The sequence below is a fragment of the Diceros bicornis genome, chromosome 2 (genome assembly GCF_020826845.1).
Source record: "Diceros bicornis minor isolate mBicDic1 chromosome 2, mDicBic1.mat.cur, whole genome shotgun sequence".
NCBI lineage: Eukaryota > Metazoa > Chordata > Mammalia > Perissodactyla > Rhinocerotidae > Diceros > Diceros bicornis.
Window position 1 is genome coordinate 4,043,992 of NC_080741.1, and position 14,060 is coordinate 4,058,051.

At 45.3% G+C, this 14,060-nt stretch overlaps 1 protein-coding gene across 11 annotated transcripts in view; it reads right to left on the reverse strand.

Moving 5' to 3' along the window:
* MED12L (mediator complex subunit 12L) overlaps positions 1-14,060 on the reverse strand; it is a 327,766-nt gene that overhangs the window by 243,289 nt on the left and 70,417 nt on the right. For 10 of the 11 annotated variants that reach the window (XM_058550842.1, XM_058550826.1, XM_058550786.1 and 7 more), the window contains 5 exons: positions 12,612-12,722; positions 11,368-11,637; positions 7,849-7,998; positions 6,994-7,093; positions 6,562-6,698 (listed from right to left, as the gene is read on the reverse strand). In XM_058550842.1, the coding sequence (XP_058406825.1) occupies positions 6,562-6,698; positions 6,994-7,093; positions 7,849-7,998; positions 11,368-11,637; positions 12,612-12,722 (768 nt within the window). The remainder of the gene's footprint in view (positions 1-6,561; positions 6,699-6,993; positions 7,094-7,848; positions 7,999-11,367; positions 11,638-12,611; positions 12,723-14,060) is intronic. The other variant, XM_058550834.1, reaches the window with a different exon arrangement.

Consider the following 14,060-nt stretch of genomic DNA (forward strand, 5'->3'; position numbering starts at 1 on the left):
GATCCGGATTTTCTAAATTAAATATTGTTTACTACGTTAAAATCATCAAACAAGCTTTTAAAAATCCGTTAGAAATTATTTCTGCAAATAAATGTGGCAATATTAATAAGTGAAAACTGTTCATGGCAATTATAAACTTTTTCCTTCCTCTTCCCAAAATTCCATTTGACACTTGTTTCTCCAGCTATAGTTACCTGAAACAAAACGACTTTTCAAAGAAGCAGTTCAAGGAATAGAATGTCCAGCTAAGGGTGTTGCTCTGGATCCACTTAGGACTCCAGTCCCTGCCCTCTCCCTGGAGAGTCGGGTGTGAGCCTGGACTCACCCTGGCTAAGCCTTGGTTTCCTCATCTGTAAAGGAGGAGACAAAAAATTTTAAAGCACGTGTCTCACCGGCCAGAGGAAAATGAAATGAGATGACGTCACACACTTAAACCAGACCTGGTGCCTAAGAAGTACTCAAAAAAAGGCTGAAGAAGAAAAACAAGACTTCCGTACATGCTCGAAAGCAAACCAGGAGGGCACCCCCGTCTACACGGATTCATGACTGGCCCTTCTCCATCACTGCGAAGGCTCAGTGTCTGCACACACCAATTTTTTCCCCAACTATGTTGATGTTGTTGCCTTTTACTAATAGATTACCAATAGACTTAAGAAAAAAGAAAATGGTAGCTGTACAAGACTAGCAATGCTTCCTTTGGGCATCTAGTCGGAAACCGTGTAATTTCTGAAGCCCATCACGCTCGGCCGGGCTGGGATTAGCATTGACCACGGCGGTGACAAGACAGCGCGCGCCGCAGCAAGAGTCCAGCCGTGCGCGTCTCCCTTGTTTGCTCGACTTTTGCCTTGTTTGACTGTCTTGAGTCTTGGTTTTAAAAGGCACCTGAAAACTTTTGTTGACATTAAACACCACCACCACCACCACCCTGAGCACTGAGTCGAGCATGATTGCTTTTACAACAGGGCACAGCCGCCACCCCCTCCCAACCGCTGCCCTACTGAGCAGTGGCCTCTGTGACAGTCAAAGGGTGGAAAAAGCCTGCCGCGTCCTGGTGTGCTTCCGGGAGCGGGGGACTGCGAGAGAGACAGAGGGACCCACGGCATCCTGCGCCTTTCATCTCTCCAGAGTTTTCCAGGCCCCCCAAGCACATGAGGCAGTACCGCTGCTCACTGAGCATCCACTTACACGTTGAGCACTATCGATATTTCAATGTTTTATCGAGATGGTTTCATGTCGTTTTCACGCCGTTAGGAGAGAGAACGCTCATCTTACAAACGAAGAAACTGAGACTCGGGGCCGGCCCCGGGGTGTAGCAGTTAAGTGCGCGCGCTCCGCTGCTGGCGGCCCGGGTTCGGATCCCGGGCGCGCACTGACGCACCACTTGTCAGGCCATGCTGTGGCGGCGTCCCATGTAAAGTGGAGGAAGATGGGCATGGATGTTAGCCCAGGGCCAGTCTTCTTCACCTCCCCCTGCACGTATTCTCTCATCCACCTGATCCTGAACCCCGGGTACAAGTGACACAGTGTCACGGACACGTCATGACTACCCTCACCCCCACCTTCCAAGCCAAATCTTACAGAGGGGTTTCCCTCCAGGTCACTGTCCCAGCTTCTTTATGAGCCCCAAACACAAATTCACTGAACATCTCCTGAGGCCTGGTTGGGCCCCAGGCATGGTGGAGGCAGATGATACGGTGGTGAGAAGAAGGAACAGAGACCCCGACTACGGAGCGAGAGGCTGGCGGGACGACAAACACGGGACCAGCACAGCCCTGAAAGGCACCGAGACTCCTGCCCTCAGGTCTGTGGGTCAGGGGGAGCTCTCCAGCCACACTGACAGCACCCGGATGGCCCTGGAGCCCTGTGCAGACCCGAGGAAAGCACTCGCTTCAGACTTCGGGCCTTTGCATTTGCTCATCATCCCTCTTCGGAGAATGTTTCCTGAATATTCTAAGAATAAGACAAATACAGACAACAAACACATCAGTTTTCAGGGTTTGGGGGTGTGGCGGTTTGTTTCCCCGGCAGGGAAGAGGAAACGCATGGGCTGTGCTGTTCCGGCCAGTTCTGTCCAGTGCAGCTGCTCGGCCTTTCCATGACACAGGAGGAAGTCTGCTTCCTGGGGCACCAGGGGGAGAAGTGAAAGGCAGCTCCTCCTCCACGTTTAGAGCGTCCTTTCCATCCGTGTCCCCGGGGCACCCAGAGATGCGGTTGCTTCTCCCCTCACGCCCAACGCAACCCAGAGCGAAGCCAAGAGGAAGGAAGTGGCCCGGAGGCTCTGCAGGGCTGAGGGGACACCTCCCTCATCCTCTGCTCAGAGGTGAGGTCAGCAACGTGACCCCGGCCTGCAGCTCGCAAGTGACAGGCTCGGTCAAGGCCTGGAATTGGGAGGTCCCCACACCCCACATCACAGCTCCCTCAGGGATGCTGGGCTTCTCTGCTCCCATAGCCCAGAGCAGAAAGGGTCTGCAACACTCAACAGGCACATAAGTGAGGAAATGTCGTGTAAGACCCATACCAGGAGTGGGGAAGCGACAGACACGCGGCCCGGCCCGCAGAGTGTTCCAAGACTGGGAAAGTTGACACACAAACCTCGACGTCCGGGCCCTCCTGAAATGTTGGATGACCAGCAACTGTGGGTCTGCAAACCCAAGGAGATTCCGCCAGGTGGCTCTGTTCAGAAAGGACGCGCCCACCTCCCGTCACCCGGGCCCAACCCTCTCGGTAGCCCTCTGCCCAGCGGCCCACCACAGTTTACACCACCTGCCTGGCCACCGTGTGACACACGTCTCTGGGCCCTGTCCTGGGCGTTACGATGTTTACATCTCACACGGCGCTGAATGGAAAATCAAGTAGCACAGATCTAGAATAAGTCAACATCAAGGGCTCTGAGATCTGTGTCTCCACTTCCCTTACAATAGTCCCCAAGCCTGACACAGCAGCAGCTGAGGATACGGGGGGCGGGGAGGGGAGAGGAGGACACCGCACAGGTGGAATGAGTGCATGCAGGCCCATCTTGGGGCACAGAGATGCCTCTGCTCCTGTGAGCACGGTCCACCCACAGGGCAGGACCAAGGCCCTGAAGGCCTTCACCCCGTACATTACTGTTTTCAACGAGATTTCCCCAAATGCAGAACTGATTACACACACAAGTCCGAACCTCAGACCCCACATCCCATTTGGACGCATCTCTATCCACTCCCCACAGGAAAGTGGTGAGGACTGGGTTTCCCCTCAGCAGTTCCAGAGAAAAGGGAGTTGAGGACGAGGTTTGAGTTCCCCAGGTAGCTGTGGGGAAGCGGGCCGTGCGCCAGGGCCCAGGCACACCTCAGCACGACTTCAGCACAACAGACCGTACACCCCTGCACGGCACAGGGGCACCACCGTTTCCACTATCTACCATGTTGTCTAAGGCCTAACGCAAATCATGAAACCAAAAAGGGGAAGCACATTTTAAAGAAGTGAGATGTGTTGCTGAATCTTAACCACGTCACTTTACACCACGCCATCTTATCAGAGAATTATGGCTTCATCGTATTGGTTCTTCCGATACAATGCTAGCAATGATTGCTCTATTATCATTAACAATAACAATGCTTAAAACCTCTTTCTCTAGTGCTGCGTAATTCTCAGAGTGCTCACATCTCCTTAGAGACTGACAGGGAAGCACTCTGAGCCTACCGGACAAGTAGGGGCACTGAGGCAGAGCCCAGGAGTGACTTGCTCAAGGTCACAGCCGATCAGTCAGCACAGCTCCGCAGCTCACACAGGAATTCCAGAAATATACGAAGGGACTGGGTGAGGAGGAGACACAGAGATGAAACACTGTCATTCTCCTACATACACATACTGACGCTGATACACACACAAAGATGCCAAAGTCAAACTGCGAAAACTAATTTTAAATATTTCAGAAGGATCTATCCAGTTATTCTTGCTGACAGATTATTAAGAAAAGGTGACTAGTCTGAATTACAGGTTTAAAATGTAGTTTTTGTCTTACTCATAAAACAGCATAGTAACCACAAAACAACCACTCACATCAGATCTTTCCAGAGTTGAGTCAACATTTAATATAATGACTCCTATAAATGAGCGACGCTGACGTTCCTGCCCGTGACGTGTGCCACCTGAGCATCCAGGACCCTCGGCCCTGAGCACACGTCGCCCTCTCATGGCAGCATCTCCCTGCATCCGGGGCGGCGGGGAAGCCACCCCTTAGGAGGACGCTCAGAGCAGCCATCTCCAGACACCTCTCACAGACCCGCTCAGCTCAGAGATTTATTTTTTCACTCAACACTCCAATATACACATACTCATTTATAACTTCTATACCTATACTACCATAATAATTATGTTCATTATAAAACTTAGACAAAACAGAACTGCTTCAAGTACAAGGTTTTCAAAAATGTAATCTAAATAAAAGTTCTATAATTTCCTCTCACATTGCAATGGCTCGTCTCAAGCACCCACTGTGGAGACAACTGCACTTTAGAAACAACCTTGCAGTGTGATTTTATTCAAAAATCTCAAACAACATTTCTGCCCTTGATAAGACGCATTTGCTCTCTGGAGTGCTTGTGAGTAACAGTCTCTGTGGTGAACGAGGCTGTAGTTCTGAGGTTGGCTGAGCTCTTCACTAGAAAGCCGTCGAGTCAGGCTAACCACAACACCAGCGTGGTTTTGATGGACTTGGTACAAGTCTTGCCGGGAAACAATGAGGTCTTGACTCAACACTTGGTCCAAGAAGCTTAGCAACCCAAAAGGACCCCTGAATTCTGGGGGTCCCTATTTTCCTTCCAGATACCTCACTTCTATGGATTAAAGTCTGAGTACTCTTGAAGGCTTTTATCTAAGAAAGCCCTGAGTACAAACAGACAGACTTTAAGGTTTCCACCCCAAAAGAACACAGGCACACTCTACCCTGCGTCACTAAGCAGAGAATTGTGTAAACTTGTCATCAGGGTGCTCCACAGAGGTGCTGAAACACCTCTACTGCGACTCACGAGTCAGAAAATACACTCGGGGGCCGGCCCCATGGCTTAGCGGTTAAGCGCGCGAGCTCCGCTGCTGGTGGCCCGGGTTCGGATCCCGGGCGCGCACCAACGCACTGCTTCTCCCGCCACGCTGAGGCCGCGTCCCACGTCCAGCAACTAGAAGGATGTGCAGCTATGACATACAGCTATCTACTGGGGCTTTGGGGGAAAAATAAATAAATAAATAAAATCATAAAAAAAAAAAAGAAAATACACTTGGCAACACTCACACACCCTACTAGACATCAGTGGTCTTGAGCCTTATCGTTGAGAAGCAGGGGGAAGACTCATAAATTATTCCAAAAAGAGGAATAACCTGGAACAGGTTCACATAAAAGTAGAATAAGGAAAGGTTTTTGGTTGCTGTTTTTGTTGGTTTCTCTCTTCTTTCCACATATTTCCAAAGGCTAGTATGAAAATCCTTGAAGGTGGGTACCATGTCTTAAAACTTACCTCCGCCTTCCTGGTGCCCAGCACAACCTGGATACACCATAGGTGCTTTCCTTTGTGAAAAGAAGACAAACTTCCTATTTCTCCCCAAAGGAGATTGAGGAAAAAAATAATTGAAAACCCTATGTTTATAGAGCAGTGAAATAATGAAACCATCTATTGGTAGGAATTGAAAACCCTATATTTATAGAGCAGTGCAATAATGAAACCATCTATTGGTAGGAATGCCTAAGATAAAAATCATCTGTGATGGTTAATTTTACATGTCAATTTGGCTAGGCTATGGTACCCAGTTTTTTGGTCAAACTCCAGTCTAGATGTTGCTGTGAAGGTATTTTTTAAATGTGAATAACATTTAAAACAGTAGACTTCAAATAAAGCCGATTACCCTCCATAATGTGGGTGGGCCTCATCCAATCAGCTGAAGGTCTTAAGAGAAAAGACAAGTCCTTTCAGGAAGAAGGAATTCTGCCTCCACATTGCCCTCAGACTCAAGACTGCAACATCAGCTCCTCCCTGGGTCCCCAGCCTGCTGGTCTGCCCTGCACATTTCCGATTTACAAGCCCCCACAATCATGTGAGCCAATTCCTTAAAATAAATAAATACTTCTCTCTCGCTCTTATATAAAATACATGTATAATTTTTTTCCCTACTGGTTCTGTTTCTCTGGAGAATCCTAATGCCTTGTCTACAGGTTTTTAAAGACCATGACCCTGCTCTCTGATGTGCTAAATACTAAAATATATTCCCCTAAGTTAAAGCCAAACCATTATACAAAGTCTAATCACTAGGTGAAGGACATTCTGCTAAAACTAAAATGATGGGAAGTGATCATAAAGGGGCCAAGAAAAATCTTCCCAATCAATATACCTAGGCAGACCAGCCCAACGGACATCTCGTTTTAATAATGGTGGGTCATTTTAGCCCAACAAATAGAAAGGTTACAGAGTGTCGATGCCTTCATGAGATATTATACTTCATGGAAAAGCTTTGTCAGAATTCACTGAATAAAAAGGAAGAAAATATGCTAAGAAAATAAAAGGTGAAAAGAAGAAAAGAGATATTAACTACCTCTTGGTTATCTTTGTTTTGGTTTGCCCAGAAAATCTTATGATAAAGTGTCTCCATCGAATTGCTGGAATCAGTTCGGTCAAAACAATGTCGGTCCAACACTTCCAACGTGTGCAGAACCCGACTGATGGTCACCCCTAGATTTGGAAATTAAGCAAGCAGTTAAAGAGGCCAGACAAAGCCAGAACAGCATAGTACAAAATCATCATTATGTAGGGCAAAAGGAATTTTAAGAAATTTTCATTCTCAGCATAAAAGAATTGCCAACAAAACCAAACGCGACGTTCCAGACAGCCAGGATCTAAAGCACACAGACTGAAGAACGTCCTCAAAAAAGCGTCCTTATTCAGAATGTGGAATGATTTACAAGAGTCAGAGACAGGCATCAAGTCCAACACTCAAAAGCACTCCTCCTTCTGTCGTGTTCTGTACCTGCTGTCGACTCCTGGCACTTGTCAAAAGACCACCGAACTTCCACTGCACGGCCTCTTTGTTTTATCTGCTGTTCTACCTCGTAAATCCTTGCCCGAACCTGAAAGATAATCGCTTTTAATTAACTCATGCTTGGAAAGCCACAGCGGCCATCTAAATCACATCAGGTTTCCACAGGAGCAGAGCATCCCAGGGTGAACTACAATCTTGACTGCACTGTAGGAACTTCAGCCTGTTGCCCAAGAAGCACACTTTAAAATTTATAAACGATGATTCAATGCCAGTTTTCAATAATAAATGCTCACAAAAATATATGCTTACAAAAAATCTCTACAAGTGAAATTTTTTTAGGACATCATATGGAAAGGTCAAAGTTCTCAAATTTTATCTTTGAGCGATTCTTCTATGTATGAAAGCAACTGGCCATGTTTTATGAATTTTGTCAAGAAAACTGCTTGGTAAAAAATGAGGATCTTATTCTAAATATTAGTTACGATCCTATGGTTCAAGGTTCTTTAAGTCTTTGAACCAAATAACCTGACACTAATAAACACCTAACAGTTACTAAATATCACCGACAACTACCATGGGAGTCGAGGTCATGTGTCAGAACCACCACCACAAGTGCTGTCTGGGCGGCAGAACTCCCTGTGAGAACTGCCTAGCGAGGCCATGAGAAGAAAAGGAGCAGTGTGATGAACTTCCTCAGTTCAGAGAGGCTCCATCCCTCCCAAAGGTCACCCCGAGAGATGGGGGCAGGGCTAGGAGTGCCACCCAAGCATCTGAGACGCCCACTATGCCTGACACCTCTGAAGAATGAAAACACCTCTCCAGCCCCCGTCATGGAAAGTCTACCTGCTGATTGAAAGCCGTGTTCCCGCCCGGCATGGGGAGGCTGGAGGGGGCCACCTGCAGCAGGTCCAGGGGCGAGCCCGGGGTCGAGCTCTTACTGTCGTTTGTGGAGTAATTCCACACCAAGGCACTTGGGCAACACAGAGTGACAGTCTGGAAATAAAGCAGGGAGATCCAGGTATTTAGAGGAAAGGGAAAAGTGTAACAACAGCTTAACAGTAAAAATGACACCTTGTCATAACTATTACACTTTCCTACCAGTGAGTTTAATACACGAATATCTTACCCCATTCTCAACTTTTCAAACGATAAGACAAAACGAAGACAGAATTATTAACTTGAAAAGGAGGAAGTACAGCTGTTGAGAAATTAAGGATAGTATGATTCATAAGCTAATATTCCAGAACAGGAAACTTAACAAAAATGCAGTCATCATCACTTAAGAATTGTCACTTAGAACAATTTTTTCATGCAATTTAAAAAATGAGATGGAATTAGAATATGTAATTACTAAGGTTATTAAATCTAAAAGGAATTATTATTTTTAAATCTCTCAAATAATGGTACAATAAGTAGCTTCATAAATGTTGGGCAGGCAGTAACCCTGGACCAGCAATTCGCAAACTTTTTCTATAAAAAGCCAGATAGTAAATGTTTTAAGCTTTCCTGGCCACCTATAGCTTCTGTCACATATTTCTCCTTTTTAGTCTTAATAACTCACTGACAACGTAGAATCTGTCCTCAGCTCCTGGGCGGGGCGGGGCAAGGCCAAGGCAGCAAAGTGCCAGCTCCTGCCCTCGGCCCTCTCGGACACGCTTTACTCAACCAGCGTGCAGAAGCACTCTCTGTGCCCATCTTACTTATATGCCACAACAGCCCCACGAGGTGGGTAGTGTCAGCCCCACTGCATGGAGAGGAAGGGGAGACAGCGAGACCGGGAACCGGCCCGGGTTGATTTCAGCACACACGCCTGGACCCCCATGTGAACCCTGCCTAAATGCAGACAAAACATTACGGCTCGCACTTAATTCAGCACTTACTCCATGCTGAACACTGTCCTGGAAGCCTTCAGTCACTATCACCCTAACCCTACGAGGTAATGAACCAGGAACTGTCACCAACCCCCGTTCACACTTGGGGAAACCGAGGCTCAAGGTCAAAGTGACTATGTGGCAGAGCAGAAGCTAAAAGGTCTGTGATGTTTCTAAGGTGTATGTCTTAACCAGGATGCTATCGTGCTGCCCAACAGCAACTACATGAGCTTAGAGAATGAACGCAATATTTTTTTTCTAAAATGCAAAATTAAATATAAAATTACTAGATTCTGAAGTCTAGGAGACATCTTTGTGGGAACCAGATGGCAGGTATGAAGAACGTCAAGTCCCTGGACCCCACCAACGCATCCGTCTCCACCGGCCCACACCCCTACCCCCTTCCTCCTGTTCGTGACAATGTGGGCTCTCATCTCCCGGCCATGGAGCTCTTGCCTATATTCTTAACTCCAGAGCCTCTCACACCCAAGGCACAGATCTAGCAAACGCTCCTCCTCTCCTATGCTCAGACTCTCCCTCTAACAGTTTACCCTTAGCTTAGACACATGTTCAAATCTGCCCAACAAAAAATAAAATTTTTAAAACTCTCCACTCACCCAGCAGCAAGCCCTCTCTCTTCCCTGCAGACATGTTTCCCAAAAGAACAGGCAGCATTATTTCTTCCCATTCTTCATCACTCCTCAACCACCCTAATCTGGCTTCTCACGCACCGCTGAACTGACATCAATGACCAGCATAGCGTCCAAGACAGTTCCAGCCATCCCCTTACCAGATCCCCCCCAATCACTGGGCACTGTCCACAATCAACTCCTCTTGGAAACTTCCTGTGGTATGTAGAGAAGCAGTGTAGCATGGTGGATAGAGCGTGGACTCTGGATCCAGTCTGGGTTTGAACTCTGGCTTTGCCACCTACTTGCTGTGTGACCTATGCCACTATTTCATGATTAGTGTTACACGAATGATACTGGCTCCTGTCTCATAGGATGGTTCTGAGAACTAAAGGACTTAGTATATGTTACCACTTAGTGCCTAGAACATAATAAATGCTATTAACATGATTATACGAGAATTATGAGGGCATTATTGTTGTTCTATAACAATACTCTCCCCCCTTCTCTCTCCAATCTGGCCGCACTTTCTTGGTCACCTCTGTGAACTTCCCCTCTGCCTTCTCTCAACCCCTCGTGCCCCTCACGTCCACAAGTGCTCTCTCACTAACTCTTTAGAGAATCTACCCCTTCTCAGGGTTCTGACTAGCCAAGTGACCCCGAGTGATTCAAATCCACACATCTGCAGAATCAGACATGTAACAACCTCTTGAAAATATCCACTTGGAGATCCTAAGGGATAAAACAGTCCAAACTCAACTTACCTAGACTTTTCCCAAACGGATTTCTTTGCCTTGTCTCTCCCCCAACCTCCTCACTCCCACAAATATTCCCTCTACTGTGGCCAAAACAATCTAACTAAACCACACAACTGAGCGTGTCACTTCCCTACAGAAAACCATCCAATGACAACCCAGTCATAAGGCACACAGGCCTACGCCCTGAGCCTACCAGGTTTTATACTTTATGTTCCATTACCACCAACCTGCACACAAGATGACTGATCAGCCTCTGGGCCTCTTCCCAGGCTCTTCCCTCTGCCAGGGACACTCTCTGCACCCTTTTTTTAACTCATAAGTGCCAGTCAGGATCACTTCTTTCAGGAAGCCTCCCTGAACTCCAGGTTGGACTAGAAGTTCCACTTCCCAACTTCCTCAGCTCCCTGTGCATCCCTCCATCAGCCCTTGTCATGGTACACAGAAACTGTACATTCATGAGCCTGTCTTCCTCAGAAGACAGTAAACCCCACTAGAGCAGAGACCATGTCTCCAAGGCCAGCCCTGTCCCGAAGCCCCTTAGTAAAGAGCAGGACACACTAAGAGCCCAAGAACAGTGACCTGAACACTGACCTGTGAGCCCCTCCAGGGCAGTGCTGTATCTCATTCCTGACAGTATCCATCCAGCCGCTGGCACGTTAATGGATGCTCAAGGACCGCACAAGCAATGATGCTTGGCAGATGAACAGAGCCTGATAAATTATTTTAATTTTAAAGAAACAGAGAGGGGAGGCAACGAACTCAAGACGTGAATTGAGGAAGCTACAGAATGCTGCATGGAGAAGCTGTCCTTCCAGAAGAACAGAGATACAGCCGACTTACTCTGTGGTTCCAGAAGGACTTTTCAACACTGAACTACTTTACGGCCCTCATAGAGGACCACCACAATAACTTTCTTCTAGACGGAAGCAACAAATCTTCTCTTAGCTTGATGCAACATAGGGAAACAAAAACATGAAATTTCAATCTATATTGATTGGGAGAGGGGAAAACTAGAGCTGTGACATGAAAGCTGAAGATGTGATCCCAGCTCAATTACTTCCGACGCTGAAATTTAACATCAAATAACATGGGCCAAGGACTTACCTGCAACATACAACTAAGTCCATAAACCAGGGGACCATGCTGCGCGCAGGAGAGGAAGTCTGAGAAGGCCAGCTGCACGGGGCTCACGCCGGGGCCGGGCGGGCCAGGGCTGGGCGCCCCGAGGCTCGAGTTGCTGGGTCCTATCATCATGTGGGGCGAGTGGGCAGCGAGGAGGTTAGGGCTATCGCTCAGCAGCAAGGCAAGACGCCGGGCACAAAAGTAGGCGAGACGACGCGACAGGTAGGCGGACTGAACAAACTCATCTGAATACTGAAAAGCACACGACACCAGCTTCAGTCACGTCTCAGCTGCTCAACGAAACATCTATGCTAATAGAGACTTCTTTTCATTTAAAAAAAACCTTTTAAGGTACTGTATAGACCCGTGCTGTCCAATAGAAACATAACGAAGCCACATACGTAATTTTAAATTCTCTAGTAGTCATTTGAAAAATAATAGGCCAAATTAAAAGAATGTATTTTATTGAGCCTGATATATCCAAAATGCTATCATTTCAACATGTAATGAACACAAAAAGTAATATCAATGAGATATTATACACTCTTTTTTCTGTACTAAGTCTGAAACCTGGTGTGCAATTTACACTAAGAACACGCCTCAATTTGTACTTGTCACATCTGGCTGGTGGCTACTATAATGGACAGCACAGGGTTGACCACCTCAGGGAGGAAACAGGACAGTAGCATGGCGTAGTCTCTGAGAGGGTCCCAGGGTGAGAGAGAGAATTATTTTTCACTGGATACTCTTTCATATTGTTTGAATTATCAAATGCATGTATTCCAAGAAAACTTTATTTTTTTAAAATAAATTTCATCCAGATAACCTAAATTTTAACAGATCTTAGACCAATCACTAAAATAGGAAGCTCCTGCCCCCAGTGGCTCAAAGAATGTCAAAAGAATGTAGAAGATCTTCCATATCCTTAAAAAGAGATGATTTGTTTTCCCAGACATTTGTGTGAACAAGGAGACAGTATTTAAACAGTTGTTCACTTAGCTTAGTGATGGGAGAAATCACTGTGGGTAAGAATAATTAAAAAGCACCTGTGCATAAAAACTACAAACATGGTCAAAGCACATGACTATAAGACTTGTAAGACGCCTCTTGATCACTTCCTGTGGCGGAGCATCAAGACATTTCTTCCTTCCACCTCTATGTAATCATTCTTATCAGACTCATTTCTTGCCCATAAAATCAGCTGGCTCATGTTACACGTACCATACCTGCAGCATTAGTGGTAACAAGAGTTTAAGGAGATCGTCATCCATTGGTCTGATCTTTTCTAAAACATCCAAGATCCATGTCAAATATTCGTGCTTTTCTAGCATTCCTTCCTTAAATGAACAAAGAAAGATTACACTAATAATGGCAAAGCAAAACCAACTAAAACTCAAAAAAGAACACTCTTATGCTTAAGTGTAATTTTACTATTATTGTTTTTGGTGTTATAGTAAAACATGGTCTCATTGATCATAGTCCAAATTCTAAACAAAATAAAGAACTAGTGTTATTTTGTATGGTTGGTTTGGGTTTATTTTTCTTTGTTTCTGGTTTTTTTTGGTAATCTGCTTCATTCTACATGGAAAAAAATTAATTCCAACAAGAAAGGAAATTCAGAAGCTTTCAGACTCCCAGGGCTAGATTTCAGGGGGTATGAACTTACACTCACAGGAGGAAACTTGACCAATGGTGATAATCATAAAGAATGCAAGCACCCATCATACCACTGTCTCCACAAGAGGCTGAAAATTCCATCAGATCCCATGTCCTCTTAATAGCCCCCATCTCTGTCCCCCATCTATTCAATATAGTATCTGAATTTCAGATACTATAACCTACCTATAAAATATAACCTCAAAAATCAATATAATGGCCTAATTGACTATAATATAAAGAAATGAAAGGAATTTATAATAAAATAATAAATAAATACTCCAACATAACGACACCAAAAAAAGAATAACATATCCACAAATTTCCAAAATGCCCCAAGGGGTGGTATAGCCCCTCAACATAAACATTATTAACATTTTCATCTATTGCCTTCATACATAACATATAAATACACACATGCTATTATGACATTCTACCCACAGACATATCTAATGTCATATTATAGCTCTTATGATTCACATCATGAAAGAATCTTTAAAATAGAAACGAAAAGGTATGTTTTCTGGGAAAGACACACTTTTATGGTAAATCTGGTAACAACCTTAGTAGTTAACACGAAGTCCCACTTCCTTCCAAAAAACTTTTATATATCTATGCATCACCAGTGGTCCACCACCATGGTTATCAACAATTCGTGTGAAAATACATCAATAATATAGTTTCAGTATTTAAAAGATTACCATGACACCACATTGACATCACATGATATCGGGGTTTACTTGTGGCTAATTTCTAATTTTTAAAATGCTTAGAGTCAAAAAGAATTAAAAGCTTAGGCACAGAAAAAGAACAACTTAAAATTTTAAGACCAGTAAAGTGAACTTTAAGTTAATAAATAAATATATTAAAACGGAATTTTGTTTTAAAGTATAAGAGATGGTGAATATAAGTTTGAAAAAAAAAAAGAACCTTCATAAACATGACTTCCAACGACGACCTAACGTCCACCCTCAACACTGTCCTCCTGTCTATGTACCTATACCCTTATTTCTGCACAC